At 48.6% G+C, this 16,688-nt stretch overlaps 1 protein-coding gene across 2 annotated transcripts in view; it reads right to left on the bottom strand.

Annotated features, from left to right (window-relative positions):
• Positions 1–15,379, bottom strand: part of TRIM45 (tripartite motif containing 45) — a 34,486-nt gene extending 19,107 nt beyond the window's left edge. For both annotated transcript variants that reach the window (XM_073551029.1, XM_073551030.1), the window contains exons 1-2: positions 14,644–15,379; positions 87–823 (exon numbers count right to left, since the gene is read on the bottom strand). In XM_073551029.1, the coding sequence (XP_073407130.1) occupies positions 87–823; positions 14,644–15,050 (1,144 nt within the window). In that variant the 5' untranslated portion in view covers positions 15,051–15,379. The remainder of the gene's footprint in view (positions 1–86; positions 824–14,643) is intronic.
• Between the last annotated feature and the right edge of the window lie 1,309 nt (positions 15,380–16,688).

Genomic DNA, 16,688 nt, shown 5'->3' with positions numbered 1-16,688 from the left:
TGCAGTCATGGAGGAAACAAGGTCAGGAAACCTTATAAATGTGGTTCTATCACTGCTGGGAATGTGGAAGTGTATGAAGAGCTCACCTTGTCCACTGACCTGGCAGCTCCCAGGATCCACGCCCCCGCGCTGCACCGTGCCATATACCTGGTACCCCTGGTACAGGCCGGCCTCTTCCTTGGCACTGAATACAATTCTATTGGACTCCGCTTGGTCCACTTGGCTGCAGTCTCCGCGGTTTAGTTCCTTCAAGCGGGCAAATACCAGGACCTTAGTGCGAACAACATGGAGGTCTGGCCCATGATCCAACAGGTCTTCGGTGAACGCGGTGGCTGTACCTAGGTCGGTCAGCTGCTGCCGTATCCGAGCTCGCTGCAGGCTCAGGACTTGGTCTTTATGGTGCAATTCCTCCTCTATGTCCTGGAGAAGCTGGGCCCTGTGCTCTTGAATGGCGAGTATGTACCCGTCTGTGAACGCCACCACTTCCTTCCGCGCCATGTCCGCACTTCTCTTTAGCTCTTCTCCAGCTTCTTGTAGAGTGTGGAGGGCAGCGTCCAGCGCCTGCAGCTGAGGGCCACACTGCACTAAACTCCCCTGCAGCTGCGCGCGAGACCTCCCTGCAACCTCCGAGACAGCACGGATATCGTGTCCTGAATGCTGCACCAGAGCGCAGTCCCGACAGGAGGGAAGAGCGCAGGACGCACAGAACAGGCGCAGCTCCTCCAGAGGATGCAGCGTGCAGGTGGGCGCCGGAGACAGAGAGGAGCCGGGAGGGAGGTCCCGCAGGGGCAGCACTGAGTGACCACACGTCCGCTTCTGCCGCCTGCACAGAAACACAATGTACAGATCTATTAGGAGAGGGCCAGGAAATAACAGACGTTGGAGCCGAGGGTATCACAGGGTGAGATTAGATACATGGCTGAGCCGAGGGTATCACAGGGTGAGATTAGATACATGGCTGAGCCGAGGGTATCACAGGGTGAGATTAGATACATGGCTGAGCCGAGGGTATCACAGGGTGGGATTAGATACACGGCTGAGCCGAGGGTATCACACAGAATGGGATTAGATACACGGCTGAGCCAAGGGTATCACAGGGTGAGATTAGATACATGGCTGAGCCGAGGGTATCACAGGGTGAGATTAGATACATGGCTGAGCCGAGGGTATCACAGGGTGGGATTAGATACACGGCTGAGCCGAGGGTAATATGGAAAAAAATTCCAACATCCAGATCAGTAATTAGATTAAAAAAAAATTTTTTGATTCCTTTATTCCAAAATTTAAAAAAATCATAAGATTCTCCATCATGATAAGAGACGCATCAGGACGTGTAGTTCAACTACACGTCCTGATGCGTCTCTTATCATGATGGAGAATCTTATGATTTTTTTAAATTTTGGAATAAAGGAATAAAAAAAAAATGTTTTTAATCTAATTACTGATCTGGATGCTGGAATTTTTTTCCATATTACGCTTTGCTGCAGAGGGATCCTGTTTCCTCATTCCGTGCACCGATCGGACTTATAGCTGTCTTCTTTGGGGTGAGCTGAAAAAATTTTCTTTTTTTACCTTACTGTACGGCTGAGCCGAGGGTATCACACAGAATGGGATTAGATACACGGCTGAGCCAAGGGTATCACAGGGTGGGATTAGATACACGGCTGAGCCGAGGGTATCACACAGAATGGGATTAGATACATAGCTGAGCCGAGGGTATCACAGGGTGGGATTAGATACACGGCTGAGCCGAGAGTATCACACAGAATGGGATTAGATACACGGCTGAGCTGAGAGTATCACACAGGATGGGATTAGATACACAGCCAGTATCACACAGGATAGGATTAGATACATGTCTTAGCAGACAGTATCACACAGAAATGGATTAGATACACAGCTCAGCAGTCAGTATCACACAGGATAGGATTAGATACACGGCTCAGCAGTCAGTATCACACAGGATAGGATTAGATACACGGCCCAGCAGACAGTATCACACAGGAGAGGATTAGATACACGGCTCAGCAGTCAGTATCACACAGGATAGGATTAGATACACAGCTCAGCAGACAGTATCACAGGATAGGATTAGATACACAACTCAGCAGTCAGTATCACACAGGAGAGGATTAGATACACGGCTCAGCAGTCAGTATCACACAGGAGAGGATTAGATACACGGCCCAGCAGACAGTATCACACAGGAGAGGATTAGATACACGGCTCAGCAGTCAGTATCACACAGGATAGGATTAGATACACAGCTCAGCAGACAGTATCACAGGATAGGATTAGATACACGACTCAGCAGTCAGTATCACACAGGATAGGATTAGATACACGGCTCAGCAGACATTATCACACAGGATAGGATTAGATACATGGCTCAGCAGTCAGTATCACACAGGATAGGATTAGATACACGGCTCAGCAGTCAGTATCACACAGGATAGGATTAGATACACAGCTCAGCAGTCAGTATCACACAGGATAGGATTAGATACACGGCTCAGCAGTCAGTATCACACGGGATAGGATTAGATACACGGCCCAGCAGACAGTATCACACAGGAGAGGATTAGATACACGGCTCAGCAGTCAGTGTCACACAGGATAGGATTAGATACACAGCTCAGCAGACAGTATCACAGGATAGGATTAGATACACGACTCAGCAGTCAGTATCACACAGGAGAGGATTAGATACACGGCTCAGCAGTCAGTATCACACAGGAGAGGATTAGATACACGGCCCAGCAGACAGTATCACACAGGAGAGGATTAGATACACGGCTCAGCAGTCAGTATCACACAGGATAGGATTAGATACACAGCTCAGCAGACAGTATCACAGGATAGGATTAGATACACGACTCAGCAGTCAGTATCACACAGGATAGGATTAGATACACGGCTCAGCAGACAGTATCACACAGGATAGGATTAGATACATGGCTCAGCAGTCAGTATCACACAGGATAGGATTAGATACATGGCTCAGCAGTCAGTATCACACAGGATAGGATTAGATACACAGCTCAGCAGTCAGTATCACACACAGGATAGGATTAGATACACGGCTCAGCAGTTAGTATCACACAGGAGAGGATTAGATACACGGCTCAGCAGTCAGTATCACACAGGAGAGGATTAGATACACGGCTCAGCAGTCAGTATCACACAGGAGAGGATTAGATACATGGCTCAGCAGTCAGTATCACACAGGAGAGGATTAGATACACGGTCCAGCAGTCAGTATGACAAGGTGCAGCCTCCACTAGTGGGCGCTCTGTGTGGACGGCAGGCGATGTCAGTGGGCGGTCGAGGTGTTGTCTCTTGTGCTGGAGGTTTGGGGCTTTTACGGGGATTTTCCACTAGATGCATTTTACTATTTCCAGGCTGGTAATAGATGTAAGACCTCTGGGACCCCCAGCGATCTGGAGTATGAGGGTCCCAGTTCTTCTGTGTGAATGGATCGGCAGTGAACATCAGTGACCACCATTCCGTTCACTTCTATGGGGCTTTTTGCTCGGTTGCACCTGGAGTTGTCTATGGAGGGCGATACATGGAATGACATGCCATTTACTAGGAGCCGTTCTTGGCCCCCATAAAGATGTGTCATGGAATTACTCAGCGGAGGACATGGAGCCCACGAGGGACGGACCCCAAGACTCTGGACCTGAGTTCAGCTGCCATTATCGGAGCGGGGCCAGTGATCGGGATCCCCCCGGCCCCCCACCGTCAGCTGCAGGCGGAGAGATATGTAATACGGAAATGTGCACGAGAAAGCAGAAATGAAACAAGTGAAAAGTATCGAGAAGATTGAGAAATGTGGAGAGTGAAGTAACCGAGAGGGGAGCGCCCTGCGGGGATCACCGGGGAACTCCGGAAAATCACACCTGCTAATAATAATCCCAAAATTCCCCGAGCGTTGGAGGGCGGAGTACCCAGAGAAACAGCCCAAGATAAAGGTGTAGGGATTGCGGAAGGGTCGTGTAATGATCAAGTAGGCATCGAGGCCGCCCTGCCCCCGCTCTGGTCTTCTCTCCTGGTTCTCCTCCTATCTCTCTGACCGCTCCTTTACTGTATCTTTTGCCGGTTCCTCCTCCTCTCGCCTTCCCCTTACTGTTGGGGTTCCTCAAGTCCTAGGCCCCCTCCTCTTCTCCTTGTACACTGCCCCTATTGGTCAAACAATCAGTAGATTTGGTTTCCAGTACCATCTCTATGCTGATGACATAATGTACCTATACCCAACACTGCCATTTCCGTGTGTGGTTCCACTATTACTCCCCAGCAACATGCCCGCTGTCTTGGGGTCATACTTGATTCCGAGCTTTCCTTTGCCCCCCACATTCGATCACTGGCTCGCTCTTGTCATCTGCACCTCAAAAACATTTCTAGAATTCGACCTTTTCTTACTTTTGACGCCGCAAAAACTCTTACTGTTTCTCTTATTCATTCTCGTCTGGACTATTGTAACTCTCTTCTAATCGGTCTCCCTCTTACCAAACTCTCCCCTCTCCATTATGTCTTGAATGCTGCAGCCAGGATCATATTCCTCACCAGTCATTACACCGATGCCTCTACCTTGTGCCGGTCATTACACTGGTTACCCATCCACTCCAGAATCCAGTACAAACTTATTACCCTCACCCACAAAGCCCTCCATAACTCAGCACCACCCTACATCTCCTCCCTCGTCTCAGTCTACCACCCTACCCGCACCCTCCATTCTGCTGATGACCTGAGGTTAGCATCCTCAATAATCAGAACCTCCCACTCCCGTCTCCAAGACTTTACACGTGCTGCGCCAATTCTTTGGAATGCACTTCCCAGGTCAATACGATTAGTCCCCAGTCCCCACAATTTTAAGCGTGCCCTGAAAACGCATTTATTCAGACTGGCCTACCGCCTCAACACATTAACCTAATCTATCCCTGGGTGGCACAGCCAAAAGTCTTACTATAACCAGGTTCCCCGCATCATGTTCCCACATGCTTTATGCATCCATTAGCCCTCTGCGTCTGTACTGTTACACACTTAACATTATGGCTGGTCCATACAATCAGGGCAACTGTTACCACCCACCTCTCGTGTCTCCCTCTTTCCTCATAGACTGTAAGCTTGTGAGCAGGGCCCTCATTCCTCTTGGTATTTGTTATAGTCTATGTGATTATTGTTATGCTGTAATGTCTATTGTCTGTACAAGTCCCCTCCGAAATGTAAAGTGCTGTGGAATAAGTCGGCGCTATAGAAATATATTTATTATTATTATGGTTACACCGACCCTCGCTTTGCCACTTTTTACTTATATGGGTCCACTGCATCCTGATGGTGCATTTGTTTGGAGGCCTGTATGGGTAAACCTTGTTGTTCTCTTGCTGTTTTTCATTATTGGAGGATTTTCAAGTCCTCTTTTTGTACTGTGCTGTATTAGTATTTAGTGTTAGGTACCCGTAAACGTGGAGATCTTTGACGTAGGTTACGGGCTCACGTATTTTGGCCAAAATATCAGCTAATACTCCACATTTTTTTAAATGTGTTTTTTGCACTTTTTATTCGGGGTGCAGTTGGGCCCATTTGGTCTTGTAAACTGCGGCGTCTGTTCACACAGCATGCATTTTGTTAGCGCTGGGCAGCCCGCCTGAACTAATAGAAGGGTGTTGGTACTAGGCTGGCCTGGATGCTGTGCATGGCCTTAGTGTGAACTGCGCCGCATACAAGTTGTTTTGTGCATCAACATACCAGGCAATCGCCCCCTCCATGTATTGGTAGGCTGCGAGCAGTTGCTTGATTGGTATTTTTGCACCTGTGTTGCCATCTTTATTATATGGGTCCACTGCATCCTGATGGTGCATTTGTTTGGAGGCCTGTACGGGTAAACCTTGTTGTTCTCTTGCTGTTTTTCACTTTTTACGCCGACCTTGCTGAACAGCTCCTATAATGCGACTCATCTCCTCTGACAGGCGAATTCCTGCAGCACATTACTGACGATACTCTACATTTAACCACTGAAAAACTGATAATTAAAAAATAAACTCTAAAAAAGGTCCAAAATAACAATAGGGTTCCCGATGATGAACTATCACTGCCATATACTCTGCGCCTGCCTCTGACGTGCACAATGACCGGTGTTCTGTACCACACGGCCTCCAATCTGGTGCTGATCTGGTTAAGTCTGCAGTCAGACTATTGTCTTGATGCCTCATAAAAATTGTCCTGATTGTTCCCAAAACAAATCCTGATACATGCCTGGTCCTGTCTGGGGATGAACAGAGCCATGGAAGTTCATGTTTGGCAGGTTCGGCTGAAATTAACTGGAAAGTTCAGTTCGGGTACCAGAACTTGATCTTGAACCCCACATAAGTCAATGGGATGCGAGACACTGAGCAGCGGTAGCAGATGCTGCTCATTGCCTCTGCTGGATGGCAGCATATATGGTTGCATCATGCAACCATGCAGCCTGCCATCTAGATATAGCAGAGCCAGACCCATTATGGGACAAATTGATTATCTTCTCAGTGGACTGGTGAGGAATACTATTTGTTATTTTAGTTCTCTTGCAGGGGACATTGGCATCACTGGTATGGGCGCTGACACAAGTATGGTTTAATTAAGATTTAAACTGTATTCCTCTCTCATCATGTGCTCCTCCTCTCTCCTGTGTTTTTCTTTGCTATGTGCCTCTCACCTATCCTCTCCACTCTATTTTCCTTAGTGAGCACCCTTCCCCATCCTCTGCTTTTCCCCTATCCTGTTTCCTTTCTTTATCCTAACCCCTTAACTTATCCTGAGCCCCTTCCACCTCCTTCGTTTCATCATGTGCTCCTCCCCAACTTGTGATCTTGTCATCATGAGCCCTTTTCCTATTTCCTGATTCTTTCATCATGTGCTCCTCCCCTATCCTGTGCTTTTCTTATGAGCCCTTTCCTATCACCTGTTCCTTTCTTTATATGCTCCTCCCGTTACCTGTGCTTTTCTTATGAGTCCTTTCCCTATTGGCTGCTACTTTCATCATGTGCTCCTCCCCTATCCTGTGCTTTTCTTATGAGCCCTTTCCCTATCGCCTGCCCCTTTCATCATATGCTCCTCCCATATCCTGTGCTTTTTTATGAGCCCTTTCACTAACGCCTGCTCCTTTCATCATGTGCTCCTCCCCTTTCCTGTGCTTTCACTATCACCTGCTCCATTTATCAGGTGTTCCTCTCCTATGCTACTCATTTTAGTCTGTGTTCCTGCTCTAATCTATGCTCCCCACCTATACTCTGTGCCTATCATCTTTCCTCTTTTCCCTCTGTGCTCTGCTCCTATACTGAGCTCCTCCTCTCATCCTGTGCGCCACTCCTATACTGAGTTCCTCCTCTCTTCTCTATGCTCCGCTCCTATACTGAGCTCCTGCTCTCTTCCCTCTATGCTGTGCTCCTATACTGTGCTCCTCCTCTCTTCCTTCTATGCTCCGCTCCTATACTAAACGCCTCCTCTCTTCCCTCTATGCTGAGCTCCTCCTCTCTTCCTTCTATGCTCCGATCCTATACTGAGCTCCTCCTCTCTTCCCTCTATGCTGTGCTCCTATACTGTACTCCTCCTCTCTTCCTTCTATGCTCCGCTCCTATACTGAACGCCTCCTCTCTTCCCTCTATGCTGAGCTCCTCCTCTCTTCCTTCTATGCTCCGATCCTATACTGAGCTCCTCCTCTCTTCCCTCTATGCTCCACTCCTATACTGTGCTCTGCTCCTATACTGAGCTCCTCCTCTCTTCCCTCTCTGCTCTGCCAAAGCTCCCAACCGTCCCAGATTTGGCGGGACAGTCCTGTTTTTGATTGCATGTCCCGCTGTCCCGGGCGGTAGTTTATTTTTCCCGAATTTCACTGAGCTGCAGTGCCACAGTGATCAATCCCAGCAATAACAGATCGCCGATAGCTGGGCTATTCAGTGCACACAGGACCTGTGATGAGGCTCTGCCAATGCCTCTGATCATGTGACCCCTGTCTCCTCCCCTCCTGTGACCTCATCACAGGTCCTGTGCGCACATCCCGACCCATCCGTGTCTGCAGGACTCTGCTGTGCTGGTTGTCATGGATGGTGCTGGATGAGGTGAAGTTTATGTCTGGGGTCGGGAGGGGTTTTCAGTGTGGGGGTAGCAGAGCTGCGCGTGTACAAGATGTACGGAGAGGAGCTGCGCGTGTACAAGGTGTACGGAGAGGAGCTGCGTGTGTACAAGGTGTACGGAGCAGAGTCGCACGTGTATTAGGTGTACGGAGCGGAGCCGCACGTGTACGAGGTGTACGGAGCGGAGCCGCACGTGTACGAGGTGTACGGAGCGGAGCCGCACGTGTACGAGGTGTACGGAGCGGAGCCGCACGTGTACGAGGTGTACGGAGCGGAGCCGCACGTGTACGAGGTGTACGGAGCGGAGCCGCACGTGTACGAGGTGTACGGAGCGGAGCCGCACGTGTACGAGGTGTACGGAGCGGAGCCGCACGTGTACGAGGTGTACGGAGCGGAGCCGCACGTGTACGAGGTGTACGGAGCGGAGTCGCACGTGTACGAGGTGTACGGAGCGGAGCCGCACGTGTACGAGGTGTACGGAGCGGAGCCGCACGTGTACGAGGTGTACGGATCGGAGCCGCGCGTGTACGAGGTGTACGGAGCGGAGCCGGGCGTGTACGAGGTGTACGGAGCGGAGCCGAACGTGTACGAGGTGTACGGAGCGGAGCGTGTACGAGGTGTACGGAGCGGAGCCGCACGTGTACGAGGTGTACGGAGCGGAGCCGCACGTGTACGAGGTGTACGGAGCGGAGCCGCACGTGTACGAGGTGTACGGAGCGGAGCCGCACGTGTAAGAGGTGTACGGAGCGGAGCCGCACGTGTACGAGGTGTACGGAGCGGCGCTGCACGTGTACGAGGTGTACGGAGCTGATCTTATAAAAGGACATTTATTATTATGCGGACAAGTAGGCGGGTCTCATACATCCACAACTGATCTTGTAAAAAGACATGTTATTATGCAAACAAGTGGGCAGCTCTCATACATCCACAACTGATCTTGTAAACAGACATATGTTATTATATAGACAAGTGGGCGGCTCTCATAAATCCACAACTGATCTTGTACAAAAACAAAAATCAGACAATAGCTGATGTCCACTTGATAGTCCCACTGCAGTAGCAATGGATGCCCAAAAGTCCAGAAAGATAGTACTGTACTGGACACTGTATTATAGACAGATGTTATTATAATGGGCTTTTTCATTCGATGTGGCCATTCATAAAACTGATCAAAAAGCCCCAATGTAATTACTTAGATTAATCCCACCTATGACATAACCGAGCAAGTGTGCACATCTACACACATACATACATGTAAATACATACATATATACACATACACACAATAATCCCGCTACAAGGCCCATTTCCATAACTGGGACCATCAGTCCTAAAATCCCTAAATGGTATCATGGCCAAATTAGGCCCAGAAAGCAAAAAAGCAATAGAGATTGATCCACTGTCATCAAGAATGGACGAATGTTTATTTCTTATATTCTGTATATATTGTCACACTCAGCGGCTATTTGGGTATACAGTATGAATGAAAGTTCCCGCAAAATCTGATTATCTTCCGTGTGTTGCACGGGACTTCCGCCTGCGTAGTAGGCCCCCTGCAAACTTAGAATGTCTATCACCTTGGCGATTGAGTTCTGATTGTAAGCGTCTGTGTAATTAGGCGCCTTACTCTTTGCCTGTGAGGAGGGGTGTTTACACTTATGCAATGATTCTTTTGCAGGCGCCTGCGCAATGGTATTAAGGCGTCTGTCTATGTCCGATATCAGTGATATGTACTATCTCTTAGACCACGATATATGCACAGCTGGTAGTACATGATGTCACATGCTGGCGCTAAGGTCTGTCAGCTATGGTTTACGTGTAATGAGAAACTGCTGATCTGCAGGTATGTTTGGATATTAACCCTACATTGGCTAGCAAGGACACAGCTGCTCCATACTCCTTAATTAGATAAGCCTATATAACAGCACAGTGACTGGCAAAAGGTTCCCCTGACGAAGCCACCTAGAGCGGCGACACGCATCGTGTCATTAGTCCAGCCTGCCCCACTCCACTTCATATGTGATGTATTGGGTCCTTTGGTTGTTTGCACTCTTTACAGCCCATTTCTGGTCTGGATGACCTGGTCTGCTCTTGGAGCCTGACTTCAGGCTGAGGTATTTCCAAATGGGGTTTATTCAGTACATTCCAGAAACGTTTGTTTTTTATGTACCACATTGTGAATTAGAGTATGCCAGAGCTATATAACTAATTGTATGCACTGTCTCAAGGCTTTATTTGAGCTTGTGATAACATCCATTTAAAATTTAAAATTTATCTGCATCACTGATGTCCATGATTCATTTGTGATGGCTGCAGTGTATTAGTGTGCTTTCAAAACCTTCTAATTGGGTATTAGTTAACATGGACCTTGGGTATAAGACACTTTCTCCACCAAAAGTGGTAGTGGTTATCAGTTTTGGTTTTCTATTATGAGATATGTATATCCTTTGAATGTGTCACATGTGTGACCATTTTTTAATGTTTTTAATGTGTTGTTGTTGTTTGCTGTGCTTAATTTAAATAAATAAAAATTGTAATATTTTTGCTAAATTCCTATTCAGGGTGATCCCCGATTTGTGGCCTATTCTTTTCTGCTTGTGACTGACATATATAGGTTGTAGGCCAGGGTTGGATCCCCTTTTTATATTTCGGTGGTGCTCCCGTTAGCTTGCTTTACTGTACAGGGTGTACGGAGCAGAGCCGCATGTGTACGAGGTTTACGGAGTGGAGTCGTGTGTGTGCGAGGTGTACGCAGCGGAACCGTGTGTGTATGAAGTGTCCCGGATACAGTGGGACAGTCCTGATTTTGATAGTCTGCCCCGGCCGGGAGCTTACTTTTCCCGCGGACACAGGAGTACACAGCGAAGCCCCAAAGAGCACTTTAAAATTCACATGTGACAGTCCACCGAAAGCGATGTGCTAGAAGCTGACCAGAAATGAGGTAATTTCGGGAGGAGATTGTGACAGAACCATGGAGGCACTTCAGGGAATGCTTCAGATCCATCACTGTGTCCTCCTGCTCCAGCGCGGACAGCGGGATCACCTTGGACTCGGGGATGCCGGCTATGTGAGCGGATCATAATATGTCCTGCACCTGGAGGCTCAGATGGGCACTACAATGTGAGCCGAGCTGCTATATATATATATCTTTATAGAATCTTTCTTTCTCTCTTTGTTTGTTTCTTTCTCTCTGTTCTTTCGTTCCCCTCTTCCTTTCTCTCTAATCTTTCTTTCTCCCTGTTCTCTCTTTCTTTCCTCTCTTTATCTCTTCTTTCTTTCTCTGTTCTTTCTTTCCCCTCTTCCTTTCTCTCTCTCTCTGTTCTTTCTTTTGCTATATTCTTTTTTCCCCCTTTCTTTCACTGTTCTTTCTGCACCATCTTTCTTTCTTTTCCATCTCTCTCTCTGTTTTTTCTTTCCCCTCTTTCTTTCTCTCTGTTCTTTCCTTCTTTCCTCTTTCTGTTCTTTCCTCTTTCTTTCTTTCTCTCTCTGTTCTTTACTTCTTTCCCCTCTCTCTCTCCTTTTTCTGTCTCTGTTTTCTTTCTCTGCTCTTTCTTTTCCTCAGTACCAGTCAGTATGCCCACAGTACCAGCCACTGTGCCCTGAGTACCAGTCAGTGTGATCAGCAGTGCTAAATGGGTGTGTTTGGGGCATGGACATGGGTGTGACTAGTTGTGAAATGGTTGTGGTTGGGGGCGTGGCCTAAAATTTCCTCTCTTCCCTCTATGCTCCTCTATGCTCTGCTCCTATACTGAGCTCCTCCTCTCATCCTGTGCTCTACTTCTATGCTCTGCTCCTAGACTGAGCTCCTCCATTCATCCTGTGGTCCGCTCCTATACTGTGCTCTCCTCTCTTCCCTCTATGCTCCACTCCTATACTGAGCTCCTCCTCTCATCCAGTGCACCGCTCCTATACTGAGGTCCTCCTCTCATCCTGTGCTCTACTTCTATGCTCTGCTCCTATTCTGAGCTCCTCCTCTCATCCAGTGCACCGCTCCTATACTGAGCTCCTCCTCTCATCCTGTGCTATACTTCTATGCTCTGCTCCTATACTGAGCTCCTCCTCTTATCCAGTGCACCGCTCCTATACTGAGCTCCTCCTCTCATCCTGTGCTCTACTTCTATGCTCTGCTCCTATACTGAGCTCCTCCGCTCATCCAGTGCACCGCTCCTATACTGAGCTCCTGCTCTCATCCTGTGCTCTACTTCTATGCTTTGCTCCTATACTGAGCTCCTCCTCTCATCCAGTGCACCGCTCCTATACTGAGCTCCTCCTCTCATCCTGTGCTCTACTTCTATGCTCTGCTCCTATACTGAGCTCCTCCTCTCATCCTGTGCTCTACTTCTATGCTCTGCTCCTAGACTGAGCTCCTGCTCTCATCCTGTGCTGTACTTCTATGCTTTGCTCCTATACTGAGCTCCTCCTCTCATCCTGTGCTCTACTTCTATGCTTTGCTCCTATACTGAGCTCCTCCTCTCATCCTGTGCTCTACTTCTATGCACCGCTCCTATACTGAGCTCCTCCTCTCATCCTGTGCTCTACTTCTATGCTCTGCTCCTATACTGAGCTCCTCCTCTCATCCTGTGCTCTACTTCTATGCTCTGCTCCTAGACTGAGCTCCTGCTCTCATCCTGTGCTCTACTTCTATGCTTTGCTCCTATACTGAGCTCCTCCTCTCATCCTGTGCTCTACTTCTATGCTCTGCTCCTATACTGAGCTCCTCCTCTCATCCTGTGCTCTACTTCTATGCTCTGCTCCTAGACTGAGCTCCTGCTCTCATCCTGTGCTCTACTTCTATGCTTTGCTCCTATACTGAGCTCCTCCTCTCATCCTGTGCTCTACTTCTATGCACCGCTCCTATACTGAGCTCCTCCTCTCATCCTGTGCTCTACTTCTATGCTCTGCTCCTATACTGAGCTCCTCCTCTCATCCTCTCTTCTAATCGGTCTCCCTCTTACAAAACTCTCCCCTCTCCAATCTGTCTTGAATGCTGCAGCCAGGATCATATTCCTCACCAATCGTTACACCGATGCCTCTACCTTGTGCCAGTCATTACACTGGCTACCCATCCACTCCAGAATTCAGTATAAACTTATTACCCTCACCCACAAAGCCCTCCATGGCTCAGCACCACCCTACATCTCCTCCCTTGTTTCAGTATACCACCCTACCCGCGCCCTCCGTTCTGCTGATGACCTGAGGTTAGTATCCTCAATAGTCAGAACCTCCCACTCCCGTCTCCAAGACTTTACACGTGCCGCGCCAATTCTTTGGAATGCACTTCCCAGGTCAATACGATTAGTCCCCAATCCCCACAATTTTAAGCGTGTCCTGAAAACGCATTTATTCAGACTGGCCTATCGCCTCAACACATTAACCTAAACTATCCCTGTGTGGCAGAGCCAAAAGTTTTACCATAACCAGGTTCCCAGCATCATGTTCCCACATGCTTTATGCATCCATTAGCCCTCTGTGTCTGTACTGTTACACACTTAACATTATGGCTGGTCCATACAATCAGGGCAACTGTTACCACCCACCTTTCGTGTCTACCTCTTTTCTCATAGACTGTAAGCTTGCGAGCAGGGCCCTCATTCCTCTTGGTATTTGTTATAATCTACTGTATGTGATTATTGTTATGCTGTAATGTCTATTGTCTGTACAAATCCCCTCTGAAATGTAAAGTGCTGCGGAATATGTCGGCGCTATAAAAATAAAATTTATTATTATTATTATCCTGTGCTCTACTTCTATGCTCTGCTCCTAGACTGAGCTCCTCCTCTCATCCTGTGCACCGCTCCTATACTGTGCTCCATTTCATCATGTCCTTCTATACTCTTCGCTCTGTGGGTCTAGTCTTTCCTCTCCTCCTTTTATGCTCCTCTCCCATACCCATCTCCTCCTCTCATCCTGTGCCCCTGCCCTACCCTTTGCTCTTACCTATCGTGCGCTTTTCGTCTTAATCTTGTACATGTCTGAGTTGTCTGAGATATGTAGAAACCAGCACACGAGCAGCAGTAGCTCTGAGCGATGAAATAATACTGTACGTTTCGGTGGTGAGCGGCGCTGGAACTCCTTTATTAGGCATTTTTGTGCCTCATGAAAAACGTGTGATTGTAAATCTCCCCAGTTTTGATAATGGCATGCACCAGAATTTTTTTGGTTGGGGGTGGTGTTTTAAAAAAAAGGTCTAAAAATAGCCAAGAAGTGGTGTAAAGAGTATCTGAGACATCTGGCACACATAAGACGGTCTAGCGCAGGGGTCTCAAGCGGCATTCCTCGAGGGTCGCAGACCTTGCGTGTTTCTGAGATTTCCTTAGCAATGATAATGATCTGTGCAGGTGATTAAATCATCACCTGTGCAATACAAGGAAATCCTGAAAACATGACCTGTTTGGGGCCCTTGAGGACTGGAGTTTGAGACCTCTGGTCTAGCGTAAGGCTGTGCAGTCTAAAATACAGGCAGGCGTGTAAATCTGCCCCTAAACCTGCAGACAGCCCCCGTGTCTTTTTCCCGTCATCCCGCTTTTCTCACCTGTGTGCCAGGCAGCAGAACTCGCACATGGTCACCCTGCAGTCTTGGCACCGCTTCTCTCCCTTACCGTCTCCGCACAGATCACATGGCATCTCATCTCCACCACACCGAAGTCGCTCGAGCAGCACCTCTGTCTGCGCTGGCAGGTCCGGTATTAAGTCTCTGATGCCTCCGGGTGGTAGGGTCACTTCGGAGTCACACACCGGGCACAGGACACTTTGCAGGGCCGCTAGTTTCTGCCCTCGCTCCCGCGTGCTGAAGGGTTCTAGGCTTCGGAGGCAGCGCACACACAGAGTGTGTAGACAGGGCAGGACTCGGGGGTCCGAGAACAGGTCGTGGCACTGTGGGCAGCGAGACCGGCACTTGACTGTCGCCACGTCCTCCGGAGGGCAATGCACCTGCGCCATGGATCCTGCCGACAACTCCAGAAATGTCTGTGATCAGAAGTAGTAGAAAAGTGAAGAACAGACGGACGGTTCTAGGTTCTCCTGGGTGCAAGGCACAGTTCTAGACAGCAGTGGGTGCAGAGCACAGGACACGAGCAGGGGATGCGTTGTCTGCTGGGCCAGGCCTCAGTCACTGAGTGCACCCTGCTAATCTGCTCCCAGGAAGTGTGTCCGGACTCTGGTCTCACACTGGTCAGGAGGGACAGGGCTGCAGCCGTGCAGGCAGAACAGCCAAATCCTGAGCACATTCCCGGAATTCCAGTCCTCCGGCTCTGTGCACTCACCCTGCCCCCGCCCTGCTGCTGGAGGTCACCCAACTCCACGAGTACCTACAGCGCCCCCCACGCCTCAGAGATAGGCGAACAACGCCTGCAAGCCCATATATATATATCTAGACAGGCAGGTACGGACTGGGACTGAAATCCAGCCCTGGCATTTGAAATCACACAGGCCCATGTTCGTCCTGTCCCCAAGCACCAGATGGGATATACTACTAATATTATCTTGGATGAAGTAAAGCAAGATTTACTACGTTACCAATATTATTAATGATTCCCGTCACCTGCTGGGATAAGTGATGGATTTCTGGTGACTTTGTGCTCCGTCACAACTCTTAACAGTGTGGGGGTCTTGAGAACACCAATTCTGTTAACAAGGTAGCAGTCAAAGCAGCCCTGACCAGACAGGCCCTGCTGGCATTTGCCAGAATTGCCAAATGGCCAGTCCGGCCCTGTATACAGGTGAAACCAGAAGTTTCCATCCACTATATAAAGACACATCTGCAGGTTTTTCCTCAATATCTGACATGAAATCAGAATAAACCTTTCCAGTTTTCGGTCAATTAGGATTACCATAATTATTAATATTTACTAAATGCCAGACTAATGAGAGACAGAGAATGGTTTAAGGCTTTTTTTACTTACTGCAAAGTCAGAAGTTTCCATCCATTTCATTAGTATTTGGGACCATTGCCCTTACACTGAATGACTTGGGTTAGACGTTTGGGATCTCCTTCCAGAAGCTTCTCACAATAGTTGGTTGGAATTTGGGCCCATTCCTCCTGACAAAACTGGTGTAACTGCTCCCGGTTTATCGGTCGCCTTGCTCGCTCCGGCCTTTTCAGCTCTGCCTATAAATTATCAATAGGACTGAGATCAGGGCTTTGTGATGGCGGCTCCACAACATTGACGCTGTCACCATTTTGGCCGTATGCTTCAGGTTATTGTCCATGTGGAAGACCCGTTTCCCCCCAAGCTGTAACTTCCTGGCTGATGTCTTGAGATGTCGCTTCAGTATTGCCACATAATCTTCTTTCCTCATGATGCCATCTATTTTGTGAAGTGCACCAGTCCCTCGTGCAGCAAAACAACCCCACAACCCCGGCCGTAAAGCCTCATTGAATTTGGAAGCAGACAATTAAGATGACACGCGCATCGAGTGTGAATTAACACTTGCATATAATTGTTTGTACAGATGAACGAGGCGCCTTCAGTTTTCCTTAAATTGCACCCAAGGATGAGCCAGACTTGTGTAAAGCCCCCGTCACACACAGCGTTCTCACCAGCGACATCGCTGTGTGTGACACTTATCAGCGACCGG

Source organism: Dendrobates tinctorius, unplaced genomic scaffold, assembly GCF_039654945.1.
Source record: "Dendrobates tinctorius isolate UK_male_01 unplaced genomic scaffold, ASM3965494v1 ptg000172l, whole genome shotgun sequence".
NCBI classification, from domain to species: Eukaryota; Metazoa; Chordata; class Amphibia; order Anura; family Dendrobatidae; genus Dendrobates; species Dendrobates tinctorius.
Note: the sequence above shows the minus strand (reverse complement) of the source record. Positions and strands in the feature narration are given on the sequence as shown.